The 19959-nt window shown below is 57.2% G+C and overlaps 3 protein-coding genes across 3 annotated transcripts; 2 read left to right on the forward strand and 1 right to left on the reverse strand.

The window, feature by feature from the left end:
- Positions 1–7441: 7441 nt before the first annotated feature.
- Positions 7442–11774, forward strand: MYCTH_2311467 (uncharacterized protein). The gene is made up of 2 exons (XM_003666571.1): positions 7442–7951; positions 8077–11774. Exons 1-2 carry the CDS (start codon positions 7692–7694, stop codon positions 11465–11467), a joined length of 3651 nt encoding a protein of 1216 aa, XP_003666619.1. The 5' UTR covers positions 7442–7691; the 3' UTR covers positions 11468–11774.
- A 1641-nt stretch (positions 11775–13415) lies between these two features.
- On the forward strand, positions 13416–15477 carry MYCTH_2311469 (glycosyltransferase family 4 protein). Its single transcript, XM_003666572.1, has 2 exons — positions 13416–13728; positions 13986–15477. Exons 1-2 carry the CDS (start codon positions 13551–13553, stop codon positions 15314–15316), a joined length of 1509 nt encoding a protein of 502 aa, XP_003666620.1. The 5' UTR covers positions 13416–13550; the 3' UTR covers positions 15317–15477.
- Positions 15478–16840: 1363 nt separating this feature from the next.
- MYCTH_58223 (uncharacterized protein) lies at positions 16841–19733 on the reverse strand (the record flags this gene model as incomplete). Its single annotated transcript, XM_003666573.1, has 5 exons — positions 16841–17307; positions 17516–18461; positions 18595–18636; positions 18758–19093; positions 19152–19733. The coding sequence occupies 5 exons, from the start codon at positions 19731–19733 to the stop codon at positions 16841–16843; spliced, it is 2373 nt and encodes a 790-aa protein (XP_003666621.1).
- Between the last annotated feature and the right edge of the window lie 226 nt (positions 19734–19959).

Below are 19959 nucleotides of genomic sequence, written 5' to 3' on the forward strand. Positions count from 1 at the left end.
GCACGGAGCCGGCCATTCAGTGCTGTCGTCGTCAGCAAGGTGGCGTTGGACCGCAACTCACTGCCCGGTCCGGGCTTCAACGACGGTCGGGGATACAACCTGAGTACCGAGATCAGCGGCGGGAGTGCGGGAGTGGGTGCGGAGGCGTGGGGGATCAGGCCACTGCCTCGAGCCGGCGGTTTGATCTGCGCGCGTGCATAGTGTACTGACGCCCGGGTGGGTATCGCAGTGCCCGCCGCGTTGCCGTGCCGAGTGTGCGCCGTACGGAGTACATTTGTAGGTACGTATGTACGTTTAACACACACGCACGCACACGCACGCACACTGCCCCAGGTTGATTCTCACCAACATCACCATTCCACACGGGGCCGATGGCGCAAAACGCACCCAGTGTCGCTAGAGAACGGAGGAATCCAGCTCGATCATGGCAACCGCCCTTCCTAGTGAATAGGTAGCCACCAAATATTTCCTCATCGTCTCGTCTCAAAGCAACGCTGCCTGTTATCATCAGGTCAGAAGACACTTCCCTCACAGCCCAGCCGAGAGCTGACGTTACCCGATCCGGCCCTCGTTTACCTTGTGAGTTGCTAGCAGGCCTAGAGAGAACGGGCGCTATTAGCGTCGAAGGCACCGAGGCTTCCCCTCCTCCACTCCGTCTTTCCTTCCCCACCTCCCCCTTCCCTTCCCTTCCTTCTTTCCTTGGACTTCTTGTAAACCTTTCTCTGAAAGCACCACACATCCTTTTACCTAGACAGGCGTAGTCCCCTCTGGAAATGTCTCGGAGTGCTCAGCGCTTTGCCGTGACCCGAGTGAAGCATGCACACAGGAAATGTTACAGTGCAGTGATGGCAGCACGGTGGTCGAGAGAGTGACTGGTATATACCACACCCTACGCGCACCTTCTTTCTATGTTCACTTTGGTCATGGAATGGATGCGGATGGGTTGAGATCCGGATAATCGGCCGCTCTCTTCCCCCCCCACCTTTCTCCCCTCCGTTTCTCCCTTCTCTCATTCTGGGGGGGGCCGCAGGTCGGAAGAAGGATGGTGGTGTTGAGGGGGGTTTCAGAAATGCAGCGCCCACAGTGTGCAAGTCGAACCTTCAACCATCTCATCCTGGCCCATGGAGACTGTGCGGTTACTGTGTATGCGAGGGCGAACGCAACTTGGAATCTCTGCAAGGATACTACTACACAGTAGTGTAGCACTTCGCACAGAGCAGCAGTAGGTATCCGTAGTTGGAGGGTCAATGGAGGTACCCCGGTACTTTGCGGTTCCTTCCATTCCCTGGCCTGCCCCTCTGCTCCCGCACCCTGCCTTGACTCCGCCGTGCTAAGCCCGATTCTACACAGTCTCCGCATTCGCCAAGCAAAGCCAGGAGCTCTTGGCGATGCCGTGGAGGTGGGGAACGAACGGGCACAGACGGGGAAGATCCCGAAGCCATCGACTGGATGGTGAAAGCAGGATGCAGCCGAGCCGGATCGAATTCTATCCGGTTTTATTTTTTGTATTTTTTTTTATTTTTGCATTGTGAATCCTCTATCTCTCGCGGGACGTCCTCGGTTCTTTTTTTGCCTGTTCTTTTTGTGTTCTCTTCTTCGCTTCCTCTTCCCTCTTTGGCGCCTACAACTCGAAGCGAGGCCCGTTTGGTTCGCCGTGCGACGCGATATGTTGCTTGAGTGTTTCTGATGCTACGCTATCAGCGGGGCGTTTCTGCAAGATCGGCTTGGAAGCGGGCAGTTGATACTTGCAGAGATAATGCACCATTTGGGGCTGGGAAACAATGGGTCCGGGAAAGCGGCTAGCACCAGGTTGTCGCTCTCCCGAAGCTGGGATCCCGGGCATCAACCGAAGTTGGTTGCCAGACTGACAATGGACAGCCGTCGCTGCCTCTGACGCTTCCTTAGCAATTTTTTTTTCTTTTTCCCCTCTTTCAAGGAGGCACGCACCAGACTGTACTGATGGCGGAGAATTGGGCATTTTTCCTCTTTAGCAAGACGAAGCGAATCGCGATTCAGTACGGATCCATACTAATACTGATTGCGTCTTACGTCTTAGGAGTTCTGTGGCGCAGCACCTGCACCTGCATCATTGGATCCTTGGAGCTCAAAGAACCATATCTTCGGGATCGTTGAAGGCATTATGGTGGCGCTGCCCAGCCAATAACTTGCCAGGGCTGGGTTCCAACGCGCGGAAACACCGGAGGAGCGCCTCCGCACACTTGTAAGTGCGCAGTCCCAGCCTTGGTACTAGACCACTGCATGTATGTATGTATGTACATACAGTACAGATCGTACATACCTACCTAAGGTATGTATGTGCATTCAGGGCAATCCTCCGTACATGTGTGCTTAAGGTGCGGTCCCAGGTAAGCAGCATGGGCGACTGTGATGATGTCGCCCTGGGCTGCCCGAGGTTGACCCTTGTCCCTCGAGTTGACGACGAGTTGTTGATCTTCGTTGATGATCCTGAATCGCCCCGCAGCGTCGGCACAAAATTCATGGTTGTGGTTGAGGCCAAGAAGCGCCACTGGGCGTGATGGGCCAGCGCCCAGGATCGCTTGCGGCAGGGACGTGTGCCACTGTAACTGCCTCCCTGAGGTTGGATAAGAAAGCCCTCTACTCTGCGGAGTGCATAACTACATTGCAAGCATGTCTATACTAGCCTGCGACAGCCACCCTGTCTGCCGGCGAAAGTGCCCGGTAAGTTGTCTCGCCCAGGCAGATGATCTTCTGTGGTAGCGAGCTTCCCTTAAGACGTGGGTATACTTATCTTATGTTCTCGTGCCAGCACACTAATTCTTCCGTCTGGACCAGATAGGAGGACGGCAAGAAGAAATACGCCAGCTGAAGTAACTTTGTTTCAGCCCATTCTGAACCCCCAGCCCACGTTGGGTCGTATTCACATGTCCATGCAGGTGCTCGCCTCCAAGAAACCAGAGGTCAAGAATGGCCCAAAAATGGACTTGTGTGGTCGAGTACAGAAATACCACCCGGTTTGAAGCTTATTAGCATCACGGTCTGGTGCACTTGAGACGGCTCAGGGTGCAAGCCCGTGTCACAATTCGAGAAGGGACTCGTCAGCCTGATAACGCTAGTGTAGTCACCCTCCTTGTCCCTCCCCGGCAACCCGCTTTGGGGATCGACAGAGATGACGCGCATGGCGGCCATGGCAAAGCGGCTTCTGTTGATAGCATGCTGAGGCCATCCAATGATGTGGAGAAGCTGCTGCCGGACGGGCGGGAAGGGGGAAGAAGGCATCTATAATCCGTACACTATCAAGCCCGCTCGCCCAAGAAGAGCGCGCGCTAGTGTAGCTAGGATGGAACCACTTCCACCGTTGGTCTCGAGACGCTGGCAAATCGACTGGCTTGCCCCGAGATTGGAAAACGATTTTGGGGGGAGGGGGCCTTGCATTGCCTCCGTCAAAAAACGACTCGGTGACGTGCGGTGGCCGAGTCGGTGCGGTTCCCGGTGGCTGGGCAAGGAGACCGCGTTTGTGCTTTACATAGAAACGTACAGTACGTACAAAGTAGGTACCTATGTAAGGGATGCACGTACGGATTACAGACATATATGGAACATACAGTACCTGCAGATGTTATGATAGGCGTGTGAGCATGCCATAAAATTTCGTTGTGATATATACTACGGGGTAGTACACTACACTACTATGCGAGATGGATCTGTGAGACCTGGTTCTGTTTGGATATGCATCTCGTGATGCAGCCGAGGTCACCCTGAAAGGTCGGCGGCAGAGTTTGTCGTCCCATTTTCTGTCTGCCCATCTTGTCCATGTCCCGGAAGCGTCCTGGGTTAGCCTGTCATCCCCTTGCCATGTGAGACTGCACTTTCTGTAGTGTTAAGGTGCGTGAGACATGTGCTAGTACACTAAGGTGCTTGAGACATGTACGGATAAGGCGCGTGAGACATGCAGATGGGTTTGTGGAGTCGGGTTTCTTGATTGGACCGAGACGGGCAGCTGAGGGTCTTCCCAAGCCATCCCGGCCTGGGTGTCTTCGTCTTGGGAGGGGGCCACCGCGAACAAGGTTGTGGTGCTTTGTCCCAGTCCGGACCATGTCAAGTTTCAGGCGAGACCGACGACGCTTGGGAACCGAAAACTGGCTGCGGCTCGTTCCGGGGCGATGAGAGCTCGCCCAGTGGGCTGGAAAGCATGCGCGACCGCAGGCCTGCGGGGTCCCGAAGCTTACGCTACGCTCACTAAGGCACCTCGCCGAGATTGTGTCCAATAAAGCATGTACTGTACGTAATTACTGTACAGTAATCCGTATACTGCTGCATTTAGGTGCCTTCGTAGCGAAAAGCAAGATTGGTGGATACCACAGGTGTGCGCGCATGGGAGGTTCTGAAATTGGTGTTCAGACCTTCGTCTGAAACGTGGGATCGATAAAGTTGCTGCTTAGGATTGGAGCGTTGTTTCATTTCAACACCCATTGTCGCCTCCCATGTAACGAACAAAAACATTGATCTACTCGAGGAAAGCAAAACATGGAAGAAAAAGAGAGGAAAATGAAGGAAAAAAGAGCAAGATAGCTGTAGCCGACGGACGCGTGCTTCAGGCAACGCTCGGAGCCTTCGAACCACTCGGAACTGCAGCGGACTGGCAGCAGATGCAGAGAAGCCTGGGGTCTGGACCGCCCGCCTCAAACTTTGACCATGCCCGTCCCCTAAACCGGACATCCGAGGTCTGCTCGCAGGTTAATTAGCTCTCTGGCAGCCAGGAAAGCCGAGTTTATTGGGTAAGTATTTAGCGCTTCGATTGTCGAACGCAAACAAGCTGGGCACACAATGGAAGGCAGGGTAGGAGCTACGGTGCTGAGTATCGACAGGACGCAGCACCTAACCTAATTTTTTTTCCCTGCTTGATGATTGTGAAGAGCTCGCTGAGTGGTCGTATCGCGTCGCAGCCAATATCGAGCCGCACCATTTCGGCAGGCCGAAGGGACTCATTTGTAACGGCAACTCCAAGTAGGACAACCCACTTCTGGTAAGCCGAATTCCGTACCATGAAGCTAACCCATATAGGACTGCAGCACTGTAGTACACGCACTAGCCCGCCGAGTCCGCGCCGGTTTGGTTGGCGATGTAGTAGTAGTATGTGTAGGTGTAACTACAGGGGAGAGGTGACGGTTGACGAGCGCATGTACCAAATACACGATAGTGTAGAGTCTGGGCCTCCGATGGCTCACTCGCCCAAAGCTCTGGCAGGAGGCGGCTGCTGCTGATGCCTAACTAGATCTCTGGTCGGCGAATTCCACCCGCCACACTACACTAGTGCGTTCGGTGGACGTGTGTTTTCGCCCATCCTCGACAATACGGCAGCACCACGTCTGCGCTGTCGGCGCGCCGAGTGGATACAATTCTTTGAGGGCCCCTGCATTTGCCGTCGGTCCGGCCGAAGGGGAGCAGAACCGGTGTACAGCGCGACATCGAAGGCATCTCTAGAGAACAGGTGCCTTACCTTTCTGAAGCGAAGACGGAAGGTCCGCATTGAGGTTTTGTCATAGCGCCGCACCCGTGGCAGTCCAAGAGCAGTAGCTGCCCGGGCCGAGTGCCTGCCGAATTTGCGCCGGCTGTCGATGGTTGTAGCATTCTGCTCTACATTGGTCCAGCGCTGGAGTGAAAGCTGAGTGCGCTCAAATTTGGGTTTCCTGCGAACAAACTACGGACGGAGTACAAGTAGCTCAAAAGCACGGCCGGCTGCTATTCAAACACAACAGTTAATTTCTCGGACACTCCGGTGTGGCGAAACAGCCCTGGGGACTTTTTGAGGTTGCTATACAGCCTCTTGATTGAGCTCATCAATTGCGAAAGGCTCGCATTTGGAAATAATGTGCTCAAGCCTGGGGGTACTCTGGGTGGCAGCCGCCATACTGTGGGCTTGCACGCCGAACTGCATTATATACAGAGTAAAGAGTAACTATATGTATACAGTACTCCGTATATACCTCACATATATACCTGGTATGTATGTACAAGTTCGGACGTACATGGACAGCACATCGCGGGAGCCCCGCCCTTGCCGAGGGATATCCACTGGAACCAGATGTATGCCCTTTGGACCCTTACTACATTACGGAGGAGGGAGCTGAACTAGCCGGCTCGCAGTGTGCACTGTGTGTCTAATTACACAATATTTGACTATCGTCACGTTGATGGACACCGGTTCTCTATTCTACCATTGAGGCTCTCTTTGGAAGCCTCCAGTTTCGACTTCAACATGTCGGAACTCCAGCAAGGAGACCTGCAGAAGGCGTTGGGCGTGGTGGGGCCTGCCAATCACTGGCCATCCCTTCTGCTCCCTTCTATGTCTCCACCCAGTTGCATCTTGCCGATGTGGATCCGACGTTCAACCTCTTGGCAGAGAGCCCCCTAGTACGGATTTCATCAGGACTGTACGGAGTACGAAGACCCAGCGTCTCGCTGCCTCTCAACGATTGTTACCAGCCATGCACTCCTCCGTACTGCGTACTTCGTACATACATACACTTGTTTGGGGGCTCATCAGGTTGCAGTGAAAGAAGAGACAATCGTATGAGTAGTAGAGGAAGCTCTACTACGCGTATACGTGTCGACGACGCCCGGTAGCCTGCCGACCTTGTCGTCTAGTCCTCCAAAGTCCAGGCAATTCCAAAGCTATATAACGTTAACACCTCATCTCCTTATGACTGCTCTTCTGATCATGACGACTACTATGGTACCCATTGCGTCGTCTTCGCCACAATCTTCACAGCCAAGACGTACTTTGCGATAGATCTCTATGGAGCCGACATTGGGTACGGGCAAGTATGCAAGAAAAAGTAAATCAACCTTTCAAACACTGGCAACTGCATGATGTTGGATATGCATCGTGTTGCCTGAGGTCCCGTTGTTCGATGTTTACTCATCGCTGCATCATGCAGGCGCCACCACCCAGAAGAAGCGGCATCACCGTGCGTACCTCGCTCTCCGCAATCTGTACATTCTGCACCCTGAATCAAAGTATATCCAGATATTCAGGCTCGCAACGGTAGGTGAGCAGCCTAACGGGAATACCTGAGAAGTTGACGGACCAGTGGTTGCTGTCCCGTCTACTGCTTGTCCACTGCGAGAACGCCATGTTTTTGAGCGAGGTAAGTACTTCCGTGCGTGCTTCAAGTACACAGTACTTCGTGCCCGACCCCGCCGACGCCGCAGCTCTGCAGGTCGGGTTGCAGCGCACCAAGACCGACCTTGCCTGGTGAGTGTATAGTACAGTATGTACTGTACGCTAGGTTACCCACGCTAGCTGAACATGGGTGGTCCGATATCCATCCGTAGCCGCTAGCGACAACCGCAACCGACCAAAAATGGTGCCCGTGCATCTGCCTCTCGCCTCTTTGGTGGGACATGGGGCAGCAGCAGCGGGCCATTTTTGCAGACATCGAACCACCAAAAGTCAGCTGTTTCGCCTGCATTCCCTGACCCGACGTCAGCGGCCCGATTTTCGTCACTAATTCTTCATCCAAGCTTTCCCTTTGTTTTTTTTTCTCGTGTTTTCGGGCATTTTGACAATGTCTGTTTAAGTGCAATCTGGGCCTTGCTGTCGACAACGTCCCTGCGACTTGGCAGCGCAGTCCCCCCGTTGATTGCAACGACGACACCGCTGTCCAGCATGAAGGTCTTCCCACACCGAGCTCACTCAGATTCCCACCATGGAGCCTCAACAACCGTCACAGCCGCCGTTCCGTCGGCCTTCGCACCCTCGCCTTCACAGCATTCTGCCGCCTACTCCATCTCATCTCGGGCAGCATCGGACTGCCAGTAGCACCCCCGTGTCGCCGCCGGGGCTCTTTAGCCCGTCGATGCCCCGCCCGAACATGGTCTTCCAGTCGCAACCCGGCTCTGAAACGGCGACGCCAGGAGGCTTGAACAGCCCCTATCTGCATCCGCTGCAGGGGCATAAGGTTCGAGAGTGAGTGCTCCTTCTTCCATCTGCTACCCTCGTCCCGCCTCCCCCGCCGTGGCGGAAGGAAGAGAGTCGAGCGGGGCAGTGGCCCATCCCGTACATACGTACGTGCCCGCTAACACCGCAGCTAGGACGCACAAGGCAAACGTCGAACATGACTACACAACCGGCAGGAAGCACATCAACAACTACGAGATCATCGAAGAACTGGGCCGCGGCGTGCATGGAAAGGTGAAGCTTGCCAGGAACGTGGAGAATGGCGAGTTCGTCGCCATCAAGATCATCCCGCGCTTCTCCAAGAAACGTCGACTCGGCAAGGTCACAGCCATGTCTACCCAGGACAAGAGCAAGAAGGAGATTGCCATCCTCAAGAAGATACGGCACCCCAATGTCGTCGCCCTGCTCGAGGTCATTGACGATCCGGAGCTGAAGAAGATCTACATGGTGCTGGAACATGTCGAGCTCGGCGAGGTGGTGTGGAGGAAGAAAGGCCTCCCCCACATCTGCGAGTACGAACGTCGCCGTATCGAACGCGAGAAGCGGGGCGCGAAGTCGACGCCGGAAGAGGATCGGTTCGAACGTGCTCTCTTGCGGCGCCAGGCCGCCAAGGCGGCTGCTCAACGGGCGAGTCTGCGTGCCCGCGCCCAGAAGCCTTCGGCTGACTACTGGAGCCTCGAGTACGGCCCGGCAGACGACGAGGAGCTTGACGCGCATGTTGGCTCATTGGGCAGGGATGATTCCGACCTGTCGGCCATCCGCCCAGCCCTGTCGAACTCGAGCTCTCTCGCCGGGTCAAGAGCCACCTCCCGGGCGCCGTCCCGGTCACAGTCGGTCAAATCGTTATCAAGATTTGCCGAGCCGGACGTCGCACCTGCCGCCCACGATGGTGATCTGGAGACACCCGGTGCCTTGCCCATCAAGGGCAAGCCCGGTTCTTCTACGGCGCTCGACGGAACCATGTACGGCCCGTACGCTGATGATCCCTCCCTACAAGGAAGGTCTCCCAGCATGGCCGACTCGCTCATATCCCACATATCCTCCTTCGACTTCAACAGAGTGCACGACCCATTCGTCGACGATTTCTCCTACGTCCCCTGCTTTACCATCGAGCAGGCAAGGAACACCTTCCGCGACACTGTCTTGGGCCTCGAGTACCTGCATTATGAAGGCGTCGTGCATCGAGATATCAAGCCAGCGAACCTGCTCTGGACAAAGGACAAGAGAACCAAGATTGCCGACTTTGGCGTCTCCTACTTTGGTCGGCCCGTCCGCGACGGAGAGCCGGACGACACCATCTCCGAGTCGGAAGCCCGGGACTTTGACGATGACTTTGAGCTTGCCAAAACGGTCGGCACACCCGCCTTCTTTGCTCCCGAACTCTGTGCCACCGACCTCTACGATGCTCCTCCTGGCAAGCAGCCCAAGGTGACCGAGCAGATAGACGTCTGGTCACTGGGCGTCACGCTCTATTGCCTGATCTATGCGAGGCTTCCCTTCTTGGCCGAAGACGAGTGGCAGATGTTCAAGAAGATTGCGAATGAAGAGGTGTACATCCCAGACCGGCGGCTTCGCCCCGTCGATCCCGCCACGAAGCCCAGCGAAAAGTCACTGTATACGCGACTGAACAAACCACCATACCGGAACGACGACGAGCTTGCCTATGAGGATATCGAGCCGGAACTTCAGGATCTCTTGAAGAAGATGCTCACCAAGGACCCGGAAAAGAGAATCCGCCTCCGCGACGTCAAGAGACACCCATGGGTCATGCACGGCGTGGACGTGATGTCGTGGATTGACGACACGGACCCATCGAGGAGAGCGTCGGGCAAGAGGATCCAGGTCGATGAGAAGGATATGGCTCGCGCTGTTGTCCCCCTGAGCCTGATGGAGCGTGCCAGGTCCGTGGTTAAGAAGGCGGTCGGCAAGGTCATACACCCTCGCGGGGACCGAACAGATAGCGTCTCCTCGAGGAGGCGCGCCACCAGCAGCGCGGCCAGCTCCGCAGGAGACATCACTGGTTTGATTACCCCCCATCTACGAGACAGCCGGCGGAAAAGCTTACGCCCGGACGACTATTTTTCTAGCCCGTCTCAACAGCCGGGCGGACATCCCTTGACGCACAGTGTGTTGGCCAGCCCCGAGACTGGGTCCCCCCCGGTCCCGTCACCGCCGAACCAAGCGTCACCGGCCGGAGGGCACGCATCCCGCCGTCCCCTTGAGCTGCTCTCAAACCTTGCCGGAAGAGACGACGCGTCGCGCCGCCGGCAATCGGGCTCCCCGCACCGGGGACTGCTGCCTCGCCACGGGCAATCTCGGTCCATCACGAATGCTTTTTTAGCTCTCACGCCCAACCCAATCGAAACTCTGCTGGCCCAATCCGCAACGCCGTTCCTAGACAGCCCCTCAGACGACCCGATTAGGGCGCTCAGAAAAGCTCGCGATACGAAACCGCACGCAGACGAGCCTGGCCGAGCCCGATCCGTCGATCGAGGGCTGTTCGCTAGCGACGATACGCGTGCGGAAGCCAGAGTTTCGCTGAGCACTGCCGTCGCCCCGGGAAACGTCCACTTCGCGGTGCAGCCTCGCCCCCCACGATCAACCGATCCAGGGGGGCAAGATGCCTCGACGGCGGCGCCGCCAGCGCCTGGATCGCTGTCCGAGAACTCTCCCGGGCAGTCCAAGCCTGACCCCGACCTCTTGCAATCTGAGAAGAGGCCGGTGGCGGCCCAGGTCCCCGAGGCCGTGCAGAAGCCGTCGACCCCTGAGCCGACCGAGCCTGCGCTGGTGCCGTGCCCACCATCACCGGATGACGAGACGCTACCGCCGCTGCCCCCGTCGAGGGGTGACACCGCGACAGGACCATCGTCAAGTTCGACCTCGGTGGGCGCGCTCACCACGCCGATGACGAGCCCGAGCGAGTCGGCGAGCCCGATCTATGAGCTCAACAACCAAATGACGAAGGAGGTGGCCGATCGGATGCTCGCGTTTCAGTCGGACCCGTCGCTGCCGGCTCTGCTCAGCAGCACGAGCTCGGTGTCGGCGGATCCGGAGGGAGAGTTTCTGGGCCACCCGGGGTTCGTGGGCCGGTCTGCCGCGGTTGTCGACACCACCGACTCGCTCACTCCGCCGGCATTTGCGAAGGAGCCCATGTCCGGATTCCCGCTCGAAGCGCAGGATCTTGAGGGTGCAGTCCCCGTGAAACTGGACAACTCCAGTGTTTGTGCGGGAGCTCCCGCGGGTGGCATGTTCTCCACTGGCAGAAGAGGGTCGCGGTGTCGTCAGCATGACGACGACGAAGGCGATAACGACAGCGACAGCGACGAAGGCTTGACCATGGCCAGGCGGAAGAAGAAGCCCGCCGAGTCTTCGATCTCGACCGCTGCTGGCGCTTCCTCTCTAAGGGACGTGCAGGTGCAGACGCACGGGGTGGAAAGGCTGGTGAGGAATGCGAGGAGAAGGGACACGACCGCGAGCGTGGACAGCACGGAGACGGCCAAGAAGATGTCTGTGGATAACGACTAGTTAAGCGCTACGACTTGGGCGCTACGGCCGCCGCGTGTCGTCAGCACCCCCCTGATGCCTGAACGAACAGCCTATTTTCCTGCGATCGCTCGACACAACTTACGACGTTATGCTCCGCCGTTTGAAATTTCTTGATTCGCATGGAGCACTCAGACGCAATGTTTTGTAGATAGATTGCTCGCATTTTCCCGGGAGTTTCTGGGTTACTGGCAGATTGCTTGGGCAGGAACGTAGCGGACAGTTTCGGGGGTCATGATACCATTTTTGGCTTGCGTCAGTGCGACGCGACGTTGCATACACATTACAACCTATCACGACTGGGACGCGAAGGGGAGCGGATGGTAAGGGGCGGTCTATTTCCTATTGAACTGGACTGAGTCTTGGGTTTGGTTTTGGTTTGGGAGAGCATGCACCTGTGTCAGGCTGGTTCGTGTTGTTAGTCCAGTTCGGATCTCAATTTCCCTAGGTGTGTGGCTGCCTTTTTAACCTGGGCGAGGCGGGCGGGAAGGGTCTGTTATATTTCCTCCTGATCTCTTCATTCTTACAGTTTCAGGTGGACTGGTTGTCGTTGGATAAGTAAGAGTTAAAGGGCTGCCGAGGGTGTATGGTTTGATATGGACGTCTACTACACTACCCTACACTACCTACACTACACTACACTACGCTACGCTACACTACACTACTACGCGCACGCACACATGCACACTACTCAAATCACCTTACCCTACCTACGGTACAAGGGCACATGGCGGCAAAGTTATAGGATTTATCGTCTGGTCTATCTTGGGTTATGTCGAGCCAAGGCTGCTATCTAAGCCAAACGTGGGTGGGTGGCTGCCACTTGTATCCGGCAATGGACGGAGCAGTGCTCGCTTTTGGTATGCCGGTGTTCTCTGTACTCTGTCTCATGTGTCCACGCACAAGAGGTTGATTCAAGGGTATTTACTGGTCTACGGGTATCGGGCTCGGTTGGGTTGTCCGGCTGGGGCGGCTCTGGAAGGGGCATAGGGCATGGGTACCGAGCGAGGGGCGGCTATCTGCTGGACGGAGAGCCATGAGGGGGAGAGGGGGGGACGGCAATCCTGGCGGTGAGATGGTAGGCGTCTGTTTGGCGGGGTTATTTCACTCGTGGTATTTTGACTTGGGCAAGGATATCATGCAGTCGGGCAGGCCAAAGGCGCCGTGGTTGACTGCACGCTGGCCTTCGCTAGCTTTTGACGCCCCATGACGAAAATGCAACGATACCAGGTACCTAAGGGGTACGGAGTACCCAGTGGGCACGCCACGTATTCGAGACCTATGTACAAGTGCTAGTGTCCGAAGCCGTACCAGTGACAAATGGCCGATGCGACATTGAAGGTGGACACCGACACGAAGCGAGTTCGGTTAGGCCTCCTGTCTCTCGTCTGGCACTTTACCGGGCTGGTGATGGGGTCTGACTACTAGTATGGCCAAACAGGGCAGCCGGGCGACGAATGAGGGGAGGGGGGAATGGAGGTAAATACATAAGTAGACTACCTCGTCCCTCGTTGGGTATCCCGTCCCGGCAACACCGATTCGGGTCCGACGGCTGGGGCAGAGCAGGGGCCCGGCCCCGTTCAGATCCGGATCGGACCCGGCAACGGGTGGCGCCCGTGTTCCGGTGGCAGCGGGACAAGCTTATTGACAATGGACTGACTAATAAGCAAATACTAACATAATGTGCCAAACAAGCTTTTTTGAATTGGCTGCAGCTGACGAAGACTTGTGTATGGACTGTAAATACATATACAACTGTGCGTAATTTTGGGCATGCTGTGTAATCCGTACTATGTACTCCGTATGCACCCCTTAATACGGAGTACGGAGTATGGAGTAGTGTCCAAGGCTCCGTACTGCCTGTATCGTACCGCGCAATCCGTACAATACAATACGTAACTTACTGTGTATATCCTTGCCTGCCGGGACCTTGAACGATTGGATGGATCGGCCTTCTGACCACACCTCTGCATCAGACCGTTTGTAAAAGAATATCAAGCGTATCAAACCAAACATCCTGCGGGCAAGCTTTGCTCGACACGCGGGCTTCTTCTTCGGTCCAAAGATGGCCGGCGACAAGCGACGCAGCAAGACAATAGTGTTTCTGCACCCGGATCTGGGGATAGGAGGCGCCGAGCGGCTGGTGATCGATGCGGCCGTAGGGCTGCAGAAGCGCGGGCACAAGGTGGTCATCTTCACGAGCCACTGCGACCCGGCGCACTGCTTCGACGAGGCCCGCGATGGTATGCATTTTTGTTCTCTTTCTTTTTCATTTCCTGTTTTTCATTTTCCTTTTTTTTCCTCTTTTTTTCTCTTTTGTTTTTTCTCTCTGTTTTTTTCTTTCCCTGGTTCAATTTCGATTCGTTTTGATTTTCTCTTACTCTCTCTTCGAATTTGCTATCCCCTTTCTTCTTCACTTTTGGATATCTCCTCCCCTCGCACCCCATGGATGACCGTCGCTAACCACTAGACTCTCCGGAACATGAAAATAATAACACAGGCACCCTCGACGTGCGCGTGCGCGGCAACACCCTCGTCCCGCCCACCATCCTCGGCCGCTTCGCCATCCTCTGCGCCATCCTCCGCCAGCTGCACCTGATCCTGCAGGTCGCCGTCCTCACCCGCGAGCTCGCCGCCCTCGCCCCCGACGCCTTCTTCGTCGACCAGCTCAGCGCCGGCCTGCCCCTCCTCAAGCTCGCCTCCCCCGGCCCCGGCCGCGCCCCCGTCTTCTTCTACTGCCACTTCCCGGACCTGCTCCTCGCCCGCGGCCGCGCCCGCCTGTGGAAGCGCCTCTACCGCCTCCCCTTTGACGCCCTCGAGCGCTGGAGCATGGGCTTCGCCGACGCCATCGCCGTAAACTCCGACTTCACGCGCCGCGTCGTCGCCCGCACCTGGCCCGGCCTCGCCCGCACCCGCCAGCTGCACATCGTCTACCCGTGCATCGATACGACCGCCGTCGGCGGCGCGCGAGGGAGGGGCAAGGAGGAGGAGGAGGCGGAGGAGAAGGAGGGGAAGAAGGGGAAGAAGGGGAGGGAGAAGGAACAGGAACAGGTGGTAGAGGTTGAGCCGCTGCCGTGGAAGCAGGACGGCGTGGTGCTGTCCATCAACCGCTTCGAGCGCAAGAAGGACGTGGCGCTGGCGATCCGCGCCTTCGCCCTGCTCCCCGCCGAGCGGCGGCGCGGGGCCAAGCTGGTGGTCGCGGGCGGCTACGACAGCCGGGTGGCCGAGAACGTGTCGTACCACGCCGAGCTGGCCGCCCTGGCCGACCGGCTGGGGCTCCGCCACGCCACGGCCAAGACGCTCGTCTCGGCCCTCCACGTCGCCCCCGCCGTCGACGTCCTGTTCCTGCTCAGCGTCCCCGGCCTGCTCAAGGAGATGCTGCTGCGCTCCGCCAGGCTGCTGGTCTACACGCCCAGCAACGAGCACTTCGGCATCGTCCCGCTCGAGGCCATGCTGAGGGGCGTGCCCGTGCTGGCGGCCGACAGCGGCGGGCCCCGCGAGACCGTCGTCGACGGCGTGACCGGCTGGCTGAGGGATCCGGAGAGGCCGGAGGAGTGGTCCGCCGTCATGGATCGCGTGCTCAACGACATGCCCGAGCAGGAGCTGCAGCGCATGGGGAGGGCCGGGGTCGAGCGGGTGAAGAGCAAGTTTGCCGAGGCGCAGATGGCCGAGCGGCTCGAGGACATCTTTGACGGCATGGAGAAGACGTCGCAGGGACCATCCGGGGCATCGCTCTTCATGATGACGGCCATGGCCGGGCTGGTGGCAGCCGTTGGGCTCGGGTCCTCCGCCTTCTTGGCCGGGAGGATAGGTGGCATTTCGTTTGCGTAGATTCGATTTCTTTTTTCTTTTCTTTTCCTTTCTTTTTTTTTTTTAGAATATTACTTACGACGACCGGGGAAGTATCCCGTACCTAATAAAAGCAATCCCGTTTCAATCTGCTTGTTGAGTTCTCGCTTTGTGTATGTTCGAACACCCAGAAGCGAGGTCCTAGGCATCGCGCGTGAGAGATGGACTGAAGGGGGACCTGACAATTGCCATCAAACCAAGGGTATCTATCTACCTATCCATTCTCGTTTTTTTTTTTTTTGTTTTTTTTTTTTTTGAGGAATCTCACGCTAGAACTCCGCTATCAGAGAAGAACCTTGGCGTAATGACGAATCTGCGTTCATTAGCTAGCGTCACCTGGGGCGGGCTAGTCTCTTGCTTTTATTGGACTACCTTACTCTACATCTCGCAAGTTCGGAGGAGTAGGATTTTGGTGCCGTTTCCCTCCAACGCAGTACAGTTCCTTGATGATCATCAGCCCGCACCACCCGACGTCCAGCCATCTCCGTGCCCAGAGAAAACCACCGAAAGAAAACGAGCGCCTGTGCAAAAAGCCAGGTCCTGCCGACCTCGCCGTCCCTCTCTTCCCTCGGTGCGAGATTGTCGGCCCAACCGACGGCCCTGAACCAAGCCAATTCAAGGATTATGTGAAAAGAAGGGCGAGGGGATCTCCAACTGGCGCATTAATAGGCTGCCGAGTCGGGCAAGAGTGCGCCTAGATTCCTCGAGACAAGAAGACGTCATTCCACCCTTCACCCGGCGATACGTCCTTGTATGCATGATTGTGCGTATGCTTGTATGTACCACCAGCGATGATGGGCTGCCGTCCCCCTTTCTTCGCCCGTCGTGCTACGTCGTGCCATTTTTTTTGTTTTTTTTTGGCGTCAGGAAGATTTGGTGTGTTTTGTGGTTCCAGTGTGTTGCTCCCATCTGTCGCTCCAACCATCTTATTCCTGTCCTTCCCGTGAACTGAACTGTGGGATGGGTCGTCCAATACCGAGAGTTTCCTAAGCTGGAGGTCTCCCAAAGATTCCATACCCCAAAAGAGGGAGCTGCCATCGTAGATGTCGAATGCTCGGTTGATGTCTTGGGAGCTGATCTCGAGAAGAGAGGGGAAATTGCAGGCCAATGCGATGAAAGGACACTCCCCCCCCCCCCAACCCCCGGGGGCTTTCTCTCTTTTCGGTCGTTGTTGGGTTTTGATTCGTATCTACAGTAGCGGGCGGGTGCTGGATTACGCCCATCTGTTGTGTGATGCTACATTATGGAGCTTCTCACCCAGGATAAGAAGCAAGAACCGGAAATGTCTTTATTAATTTCATGTGTGATCGTGGACCATCCACTCACCTACCCTATCCATCCATCCCTCCCACTCCCGAGGCCGCGGTAGACGGGGGTTAAGGTTGAATTAACTGCTCCAGAAACGGAGGTGTTGTCGGGAAGATATGCGTCAGACATCACCCATGAGCGAGAACCAGAGACTTGAGAGAAAAAGCCGGAATAAAGGAATAATGGGGAATTGTCATGTCAGAAACCCATGACCAGGACGCCGGCCTTGAGGATGTTCTTGGTGTCGATGGTCATGCCCTGGTCGTTGCGCATGGTGACGGCCGGGGTGGCGCAGAAGCGGAGGCGGCAGTGCTCGTACTGGAGGGTGAGACGGTCGACGGTGCAGTCGAGGGGCTCGTGGGTCTCGGCCGAGAAGCGGGCGCCGGCGTCGCCCCAGGAGTACTGGAAGGTCAGGCGCGAGCGGAGCAGCTTGGCCGAGAGGTCCCAGGCGGCGGTGGTGATGGTGAAGAGGTCGTAGAAGGCCTCGTTGGTCACGTTGGGCACCTTGCGCCGGGCCAGGAAGGGCGCGACCATGGTCTTGAGGTACTGGTGGTGCTGCGTCAGCTTGTAGTTCTTGAAGGCCGCCGCGTTGGGGCCCTCGGCCATGTCGGCCACGAGCTGGGCCCGGCGGTCGATGATCACCTGGCGGTCGTAGGTCTTGGAGGCTAGAGAAGGTCGTTCGTCGGTTAGTCAGTCAGTCAGTCAGTCAGTCAGCCAGCCAGCCATTCGGACTAGGGAATGCAGTCAGGCAGAGAGAAGAGGCCTCGATAAACAATGAGTTGTGACGGGACGGAAAGGAGGGGAAAGGATGGGATGAATGGGAAAGTTCAAGTCACTCGGGGATGATGAAATGGCTTGTCAGTCGTGACTCACAATCCATCTTCTTGAGCTCCTCCTCGAGCTTCTCCATCTCGTCATCGGCATCCTCGGAGTAGTCCTTCCAGCCCTCGTAGCTGCAGATGAAGATCAGAATGTGCTGCAGGATCAGGCGCTGCATCAGGTAAGGGCGGGAGTCGCGGTCCTTGAGGAGGCGCATGGCATGGTCGCCGGGCTCTTGCTCCTGGTGGGTGCGGCAGATCTTGCAGATGTAGTCCCAGAGCTGGCCGTTGGCCTCGGACTGGAGCTGCCTCTTCCAGTCGTCGTCCAGGGTGGGCAGCTCGTGAAAGTAGGAAGCGCAGAAGCCGTAGACGAGGGCGAAGAGCGACTGGAACTCGTCGGCCCACTCGAGACAATTCGAGTCTTCGAGGCCGACCGCCCGCACGAGGGAGTGCGGAGTGCTGCGCTTCCGCTCCTTGGGGCTGCCCGTCTCCGTGACGACGGGGCCTACCCTCGTGTTCCGTCTAGGCCCCGAGGGAGGCCGCAGAGCGTAGCCGGCCGCGGAGCGCCCGCTAGCGGCCGTGGTGTTCGACAGGCAGCGCTGGTGGTTTTGGTTTGGTTGGGCGTGATAGACAGCAGGCACCGAGTGTGAGTGCGGCAAGGCCTGATGAAAGGGAGGGCGTCCGCGGACCAGAGGTCCGGCGAGCTGTCCAGTGGCGCTGTGGTGAAAGGCGGCAGGGTTGGCAGCGCCGGGACTGGCCGTGCCCGAGCGGTCGATGCTGCCGGAATGAGTAACGTGGGTGACATGCGTGCTGCTCGAGCGGAGACTGGCGGGACCTTTGAGGCTCGGTGCGTAAGGGTGGTCGGTGGTCATGGCAAATGTCTGACCGCTGAGGGGGGTGGAAGAGCGGGCAAGAGTATCCAGGATGGCGGCTCGCTCCTCGGGGTTGCTGTGGACGTTCAACCACAGGTTCCGCTTGCCGTTCACCTGCTCTTGGAGGATCTGCCACCTGTGTGATTAGCAAGAATGCCATGCTGCGCAGAGACTAGTCGGGAACAAAGGAGAAGGAAGGAGGAGAGGAACAAGAGACAAAGGACAACAAGGAAAAAAAAAGGGGGAGGGGGGAACAACTTACGGTCCGGGCCATCTCGTTTTGGCGGAGTTGCTCCTTGAGAAACTTTTGCGACGGCAAGTCAGCACTTGCATACCGCCAGAAGAGGACGATGATGAAGATGATCATACACACAAAGGAGAAGGGACAAAAGAAGTAGGGAAGAGGAGAGACGAAGGCGACGTACCTGAATGGTCTTCATGTCTTCGTCGGCCCGCCCAGCGATGCCTGCCAGGGTTTTCTCGGCGTTCAGAGCGCGGTCCTTCCAGTCCTTGAGGTCGCTTTCGAGACCACGAATAGTAGCTTCGAGGCCGGGGATGCGTTCACACTCGTCGGGATCCTTCTTGAGCTCGGCGGCCAGCTGGTCGACCGCCTGGTTCATCTTGACGGTGTTGTTCATGAGCTCTTGCACGTCGTAGTCGAACGACAGGAGAAAATCGTGCGGGATCGAGTTCTGCCGATACATGCCCTGGCGAAGACCCCAGACGCGCGCCTGGAGCTTGCAGGTTTGCTCGCGATGAGCCTGGCACCTCGGGGTTAGTGTTTGAAGACAAGACAGAACAAAAAGACTAGAGTCTCACCTTCTGCGACGGGTGGAGGTTGTCCTCTGCCGCATGAAGAGTCATAGCTTGCATGGCGCTGATGAAGGAATGGGTAGTCGAGCCGGGAATGGAAGAGCGGTCTAGGGTCCCGGAGGCAGAACTCGACGCGGGAGCGTAGAGGGAGAGGGTGGGTAGACGTTGAGCAGAGGCGTCCCCAGGGCCCGGGTAAGCCGACAGACTCAAGGAAGGAGGAATAGCAGCAGCCGAGGTGGCAGACGAGCCTGCGAGGTTGTCTGTGGTGGGCCGCAGCGCCGACCTGGAGAACGAGCGCCGCGGCTTGACGGGCTCCGAGATCTGGACCGCGTGGTCCGACGGGGTTTCGGGCTCCTCCTTCTCCGAACCGAAAGCAGATCCGGCCGCGGCAGAGAGGCTCTCGTCGGTAGCCTCGTCGGACCGTGTGCCGGCGGAGTTGACATGAAACCCCAGCGCGGGATTCTTCTGGCTCAACAAGGCGCATCTCTCGGGAGACCACGCGTAAAGAGGGGCGCCCCCGCCAGAGCCGGCGACGCTCTCGTCATCGCTGCTGGAAGGGCTGCCGATGTCCGAGCGAGCTCCCGCCATGGTATTGCGGGTATTGCGAAGGGGCCTTAGGGATGAGAGAATGGGAGGGAGGGGAGAGATGAGATCGGTCTGTTGGTCAACAGCAGAGTTAGTTGTTGTATCCGAAGAGGAAAGAAATCAGAGCAGGAAAATAAATAGAGCGAAATGATGTCAGACACGAGCGGGGACGGGAGAGATATGAGAGGTAGATGGTAAACGAGAAACAGCAATGTGGAATCCAGCAGGC

The sequence above is a fragment of the Thermothelomyces thermophilus genome, chromosome 7, assembly GCF_000226095.1.
Source record: "Thermothelomyces thermophilus ATCC 42464 chromosome 7, complete sequence".
NCBI classification, from domain to species: domain Eukaryota; kingdom Fungi; phylum Ascomycota; class Sordariomycetes; order Sordariales; family Chaetomiaceae; genus Thermothelomyces; species Thermothelomyces thermophilus.

Bases quoted from the DNA above. Each gene is read 5' to 3' on its own strand.
- MYCTH_2311467 (XM_003666571.1), top strand. From the start codon at position 7,692: ATGGAGCCTCAACAACCGTCACAGCCGCCGTTCCGTCGGCCTTCGCAC. The intron at 7,952-8,076 runs GTGAGTGCTCCT...CACCGCAGCTAG, and splicing joins CAGGGGCATAAGGTTCGAGA to GACGCACAAGGCAAACGTCG.
- MYCTH_2311469 (XM_003666572.1), top strand. From the start codon at position 13,551: ATGGCCGGCGACAAGCGACGCAGCAAGACAATAGTGTTTCTGCACCCG. The intron at 13,729-13,985 runs GTATGCATTTTT...ATAATAACACAG, and splicing joins CTTCGACGAGGCCCGCGATG to GCACCCTCGACGTGCGCGTG.